Raw genomic sequence first — 6,927 nt, forward strand, 5'->3', positions numbered from 1 at the left:
CTATTTGAAAATAAACTATAACTACCTAATTATAAATAACCCTACTTAAAATTATTGACAATTACATTCAATTTTAAGAAACGTTCGTAGATACATATGATTTCGGTGACTGCATTAGGCTTCTAAACCTTTCACAATAAGAGTTATCTTCGGATGTGCATGACTCTCCCATCTATCTCATTCATTTTCAAATTGAGTAATACAAGGAATACATGTGTTACTTGACTTTATTAAAGTACAAGTGAGTGAGTATTTCTACTGATTGTTTGGCACTGTAGGCTCAGTTAAATCAACATACAGAGTTTTTCGACCGACCCCTTTCAAAGTAGGTTTCTCGTCAAAAAATGGTAGACATAAAGTCAAATCTACTTTTAAAGGGACCGGTCGAAAAACTCTGCATGTTGATTTAACTGAGCCTACGGTGTCAAACAATCAATAGAAATACTCAATCACTTGTACTTTAATAAAGTCAAGTAACACACGTATTCCTTGTATTACTCAATTTTTACAATTTATTCTCCGTATTTCAATTTAATTAATATGCATATTTATTTAATTTAATTTCTCAAGTAAATAACATTATAATATACTATATTTAATTTCCATTATCATAAAATTTCATAAATATATATAAAAAAACTTGAAAACAAAGACAGAGAAGAGTTAAGCGTCCAGTACTAAAAGCAGAGCCCGGCCCATATAAGTGAAGTTTGACCAAAAAACTCCCGTTAACATGTCATTATTTAGAAAGAATAAGGGTATACCACACAGGTGATCCCTTATATATTTCATCCATCCGATTTTGGTCACTATTTAAAAAAATGGTTTAGATCTCTTATATTATCGGTTCATTCAATTTTAATCTTTCGTTAACTCATATTAATCTATTAATAGAAGTCTGAGTTAGCAATTAAAAAATACATAAATAATTAATTTGTTTCTTATATTTTTTCCTGTTCATTATTCTCATCCTCCATAAATATCAAGTCAGACATTTATTAATGGATCAATAAGAATTAACAATCAATAAACTAAAACTCTTTTTTAATCAATAATCAAAATAAAAATAAAAACAAAAAATATAAAATCTCACTCGTACAATTCTCCAAAGAATAATTAAATATTTCCCAAATCTGAAATAATATTTGTTTAAAAAAATGGCAGCACCGGAAAACGTATTGAAAACAAGAGGAAAAGGTAGTCAACTAAAGCTAAACGGCAGGCAGGCAGCAAACATCAAACAGCACGCCGTCTCCCCCTCTCGAAACCCCAGGAAGCGAAAACGACCCCAACCGAACCCTGTTTTTATCACACGTCAACTCAACGGGGCCCACCCCTCGATTAATTAATCTTAATCATAATCTTTGCCTCCAACCATTAATTAAATATAAACCCCCACTTTTAATTATTTTTAAACATTTATTACTCGGATCCAAAAATTATCCCAACAACAACAACGACAGCAACGCTCTTCCACTCTCTTTACTCTCTCCTCTAATCCCTCCCCCCCCAACGCGCATTGCGCACCCTTCTTCTTCTTCTTCTTTAAAAATCCCCTAAAAGAAATAGACAAATCCTTTGGGGTTTGATTCTACTTACGCATTGCCATTGAAAAACTTGGATCTTGGTTTATGGAGACGAGGCGATCTTTGCTTCTGGTTTTGCTGTCGTTTGCCGCCTCATATGTGACGGCCGGTGTTACTTACTCTTCGAGGCTCATTCATAGGTTTTCCGATGAGGCGAGGTTGCTTAGGGTTCCCAGGAACGAGGGTGGAGTTCGGTGGCCGGAGAGGAAGAATTTGGAGTACTATGAGTTGCTCGTGAACAGCGATTTCCAGCGGCAGAAGATGAAGCTTGGCAGCAAGTACAATCTCGTTTTCCCTTCTCAAGGGAGTAAACTACGTCGTTCGGGAATGACTTCGGATGGTACAAGAAACAAAGTTTACAGTATCTTATTTTGAATTATGTTGTTGACCGCTATTTGACTGATAATTTAGCTGAATTTGCTTATGTTTCCATTTATTTTTCAAAAAAAAAAAAAAATCTCTTTAATTCTTCCAAGGGTTTGACTTACTTTGAAGAAATACTTCCACTTTTTGTGGTCTGCTTTTATTTTGTTTTTAATGGACAATGGTTGCTTACGTACAATACAACTTGCTGGGCTTCAAAATATCGCAATTAGTGTGAAATATACTTATAACATGCTCTTAGGTTGCATGCTATAGCATGTTCCAATACCAATTGAGATATGCGATAGAAGTCGAATAAGTTATGCTTTTTTTCTTTCTAAATCCAGTAACTGAAAGATGTAAATTACTAGAAAATGGAGAACTTTGACGTATGAAATCCCTATCCGTAATTTAAAAACAAGTGGAGAATTTGACATATTGTTTGCTGTTTCTAACTTTATATCACAAATCTTTGTAACATATTAACTGAGCGTTTATTCTTTGCTGTTTATTTGATTATTTAATGTATTCAGTTTTGGAAATTTAGGTTACACTACACCTGGATTGATATAGGGACACCAAATGTTTCGTTTCTGGTTGCATTGGATGTGGGGAGCGATCTACTTTGGGTTCCATGTGACTGTGTTCAATGTGCTCCACTGTCTGCCAGTTACTATAGTAGTCTGGTAGGCCAGCTTTCTATGATTATGTTGTGAAAGCAATCTGGGTGCATTATTTTTTAATGGCCATTTTTACTTCTAAAATTTGTGCTTTTTCTGGCATATTTGAATTGTTGTTCATAATGCTTGTTTGGTAACTATGTAGCATGGATTCTTCAACGAGACTACTCTTTAGTTTCAATAATGGAACAAACTTATTCATTGCTTTGTTGGGGGGTGGAAATCAGATGATAACACATGGAATAAAAAGTGGCAAAAGTTTTACCTTCTTAGATACTCTTCTCCTTACATCAAATGGAGTTCATTACATAAAATATGTATAAAATCTGAATTATAATTAACTTTTACTGTTCAACAGTATGGTGTCATACTTGAAAATAGTTATCTATTTTTAACAAAATTGCCCTACTTTCCATCTTAACTTTTGAAGAGTTGGTCTATATATCTATGCTTGATTTTATTCCTATGATGCTGTGAGTAATGTCGTCTGCCTTGTTACATATATAATCATTCAAATCTCTCTCATTGGTAATTCTGCCTGCAGATATTCATGTATTAGGTTTATGATTATTTAAATTTATCATTGAAGGTAATTTATTTGCACACCAAGTCACATGGGGAAATAGGGGTAGGGGTTGCTTGGCTAGAGTCAAGCCTAAATATTGGTTTTCTTATTTTAATGGCATGTGAAGTCTATGGTAAGGCCAGATAGCATGTTTAGCACTTTTTTCCAATGATTGATTGGCAGGTGCTCCGTCATATATGGGGCATTTATTATGCAGGATAGAGATCTGAGTGAGTATAGGCCATCTGGTTCAAGCTCTAGCAGGCACATTGCATGCAGCCATCAGTTATGTGAATCAAGTCCAAACTGCAAAAGTTCGAAGCAGCAATGCCCTTACACTATTGATTACTACACAGAAAATACTTCAAGTTCTGGATTGCTTGTTGAGGATATATTACATCTTGCATCTATTGGTGATAATACAGTGAACACTTCAGTGCAGGTCTCTGTCATTATAGGGTGATTTTCTGATAGTTACTGGCTACAATAGTTTCTTGATTTGATTCATTTACTGATTTCGTTAGCGTTGCACGGAATGGATGTATGTCTAACCAGGAATTATTTCTGCTCTCTTTTATTCAATGCAGATGTGGCATGAAGCAGAGTGGTGGTTATTTGGATGGGGTTGCTCCTGATGGTTTGATGGGTTTAGGGCCTGGAGAAGCTTCTGTTCCAAGTGTCCTTGCAAAAGCTGGGTTGATCTGCAACTCTTTCTCAATGTGTTTTGATGAGGAGGATTCTGGTAGAATTTATTTTGGGGATAAGGGACCTCCCACTCAACAATCTACTCATTTCTTGCCTTCTGATGGGAAATAGTATGGATTATTACTATAAGCTTTTATGTAGTTTTCTTTTTCAAACTTAATTGTCACTCTTTTCTTAATTCTCAAAGATTTTAGAGCTTCCTCCTCTGTATTTTGATTCAACCTATGTATTTATTCAGTGAGACCTACATTGTTGGGGTGGAGTCTTGTTGTTTTGGTAATTCTTGTCTCAAACAAACACGATTTAGTGCAGTGGTTGATAGTGGAACGTCGTTTACGTTCCTTCCCAATGCAGTGTATGACAGAATAGCTAAGGAGGTACCGTCCTTGTCTTATAAACTCGTTGAATAAATATGTTATCAATTTATGTGTGATATATGTGATTTCTTATAGTTTGACAGGAGAATCAATGCTACAATCACAAGTTATACAGGTTATCCATGGAAATATTGCTACAAGTCCAGGTTACCTCACTTAAGAGACTCATTAGACATTTCCTGATTGTGTATGTTGGTTCTAGAGTGTGTTTCTGCTATGAACATTAATTTATTTCTTATTTTGTGAAATAGTTCGCAGGAGCTGCCCAAGGTTCCGCACTTGAAGCTCATGTTCCCTTTAAACAATAGCTTTGTGGTCTTTAATCCTGTTTTTGTGGTCTATGGTATCCAGGTGTTTATTTTCTTTACCACATGGAGATTTATAGGTTTTCTTTTACAAAGCTTTTCCTTTAGACTGGTAACTTTGATCACGAATTAGGATGACAAACAAGAATACAGTATTCTGATAAATATTGAAAGGAAAAATTGCACTATTTCATATATGAACCTCCCTTCTCTGAATTTGAAAATTGCATCCATAAGGGAGTTGAAAATACATCATATATAGGTTTAAAGAACACTAACATATGATTAACAACTCAACAAAATACCACATTTTACAAGCATGAGTGCCTATGTCTATATTACCCAAAATTGTCTGGCAGTCCATCACCACAAAGTTTTTGATGTTTCTCAATCTTCACTCTTAGCGATCTCCATGCAGGGAGTCTCTGGATTCTGCTTAGCGATACAGCCAATGGAGGGGATGTTGGGACAATTGGACGTATGCTACTGTATTTCCTTAATGCAAAACATGTTCATCTTATATTTCCTCTGATTCTGTTTCTGCTTATGTGCTTTTGTACATGCATAGTTGTCTGCACCATTCATGCATTGTTCCTTTTTTTTTTTACTATTCTCTTAAATGTATTTCTGCAGAGAATTTCATGACTGGATACCGGATGGTGTTTGATAGGGAAAATATGAAGTTAGGTTGGTCAACCTCAAATTGTAAGTTCTTAAGTCTTTGCTTACGTATGTACGTGCTAGGCTTGAAAATTAGAAGTTCCTTCATTAATCGAAAGGGAACTTAATCAATCCATGCAACTTGTATCAATAGCTCACTTGTTGCGATCTGCATTATGAAAATGATAAGGTTTCATTGTGTTGGTATTTTTGTTTTTAGCAAAACATAAAAAAAAAATAAAGTGATTCTGAAATCTCAAAATTTCATATTCAGGTCAAGATTTAGCCGTTAGTAAAAGGATGCCCCTTTCGCCAGACGGGACACCAGTAAATCCACTTCCGACCAATGAGCAGCAGAGCACCCCTGGTGAACGTGCAGTTGCTCCTGCCGTGGCCGGTAGGGCTCCTCCCTCCAGACCCTCTGCTGCTGCCCCAACCCGACCCCGGCAATTCATTTATCTACAATTGCTGCCGCTGCTGGTTCTTTTGCATGTCGTTTCATCTTTTCCCCTAGACACCGGCTCCACCACCCATGGTTGAGCCTCATTTTCACGCTTAGCTATATATGTATGTATATCCATCTTTCTTCCCTTTTTCTTTATATAAATCTATATATATAATATGTATAATGTATGAATATTTGAAGCATGGAGCAGTGGGTGCAGTCTGGTGGTCTGATGCCATCAAATTTTTTAGCCCCTGTGATGGCCATTGGATGGAACAGATGCGCATGTCGTAGTATATAATATGTGCATTACATTTACTTTCTAATCACAATTTTACACTTATGATCTTAAAGTAGAACAGCCTAAACTAAATACCAAGTAATTGCTGAGCTATGACAAAGATTGAGTGCTAAATATTTTTAATATTGGATTGTGATTCAACTTTTCTCTCATCTTTTATCGTACACGGTGGAATCAATAAAAGAAAGCCTTGTGTGTCAGTTTCCCCTTTTCGTAGGAGTGGGCAATTAGGATGATGAGGAGATTTTTGCAAAAAAAAAAAAATGAATATCTTTAAATTTAAATGTTTGGAATTTTATCTCAAATATTAAATTTAATGAATCCAATTATCTAAAAAAATATAAAATATAAAATTTTACAGTGTGCAAGTATATTTTAACTCTCTATATTGAAAAATTATTTGACGTAGACTATAAATTTTAGTCTATAATATTTATTTTTAAGAAACTGGTTTGTACCAACATATTTATTTTGATGGTGTGTGTTTTGTTTAATGTTTAATATCTATTGTGTGTGTGTATGTATCCTATTTTCAATAATTAGGAATTAAAAGATAGTTATTTGAATCCACTCTTATTTTTTAAAAGTAAAATGGATCCTCCGGTTAGCCTTGCCATTGAAGAAGAACATCTCTTTATTTCAACTTTAATCCTCGGTTTTCATCTCAAATTTAAGTTCCATATTTGGACAAATACATGAAATGTGATGAACAGTTAAGTCTGATGAAAAGTAGATAAATTCATTTAATATAAATGGAGGTTTTTCATATAATTTGTCAAAGAGGTTGGCAGGGAAACAAACCAGACTGCATGACGGTACACAATTCTTTTGTTTGCATTGATGAATGATAAATTGCACTGTTGTTTTAATAAATAATGATATTAATAAGCAGGTATAATCTAAGTTGTACAATAATTGAAGCATAGGCTGCAAGTTTCTT

At 34.7% G+C, this 6,927-nt stretch overlaps 1 protein-coding gene across 1 annotated transcript; it reads left to right on the top strand.

Moving 5' to 3' along the window:
• The first annotated feature begins 1,616 nt into the window (after positions 1-1,616).
• Positions 1,617-6,024, top strand: LOC120125515 (aspartic proteinase-like protein 1). The gene is given in 12 exon segments (XM_039143931.1): positions 1,617-1,893; positions 1,896-1,926; positions 2,497-2,635; positions 3,412-3,653; positions 3,782-4,009; positions 4,138-4,276; positions 4,352-4,422; positions 4,528-4,627; positions 5,000-5,041; positions 5,044-5,059; positions 5,215-5,286; positions 5,516-6,024. Coding segments are annotated over 12 exon segments (1,608 nt in total). The 5' UTR covers positions 1,617-1,631; the 3' UTR covers positions 5,782-6,024.
• Positions 6,025-6,927: the final 903 nt, after the last annotated feature.

The sequence above is a fragment of the Hibiscus syriacus genome, unplaced genomic scaffold, assembly GCF_006381635.1.
Source record: "Hibiscus syriacus cultivar Baekdansim isolate YM2019G1 unplaced genomic scaffold, ASM638163v2 tig00110432_pilon, whole genome shotgun sequence".
Lineage (NCBI taxonomy): Eukaryota > Viridiplantae > Streptophyta > Magnoliopsida > Malvales > Malvaceae > Hibiscus > Hibiscus syriacus.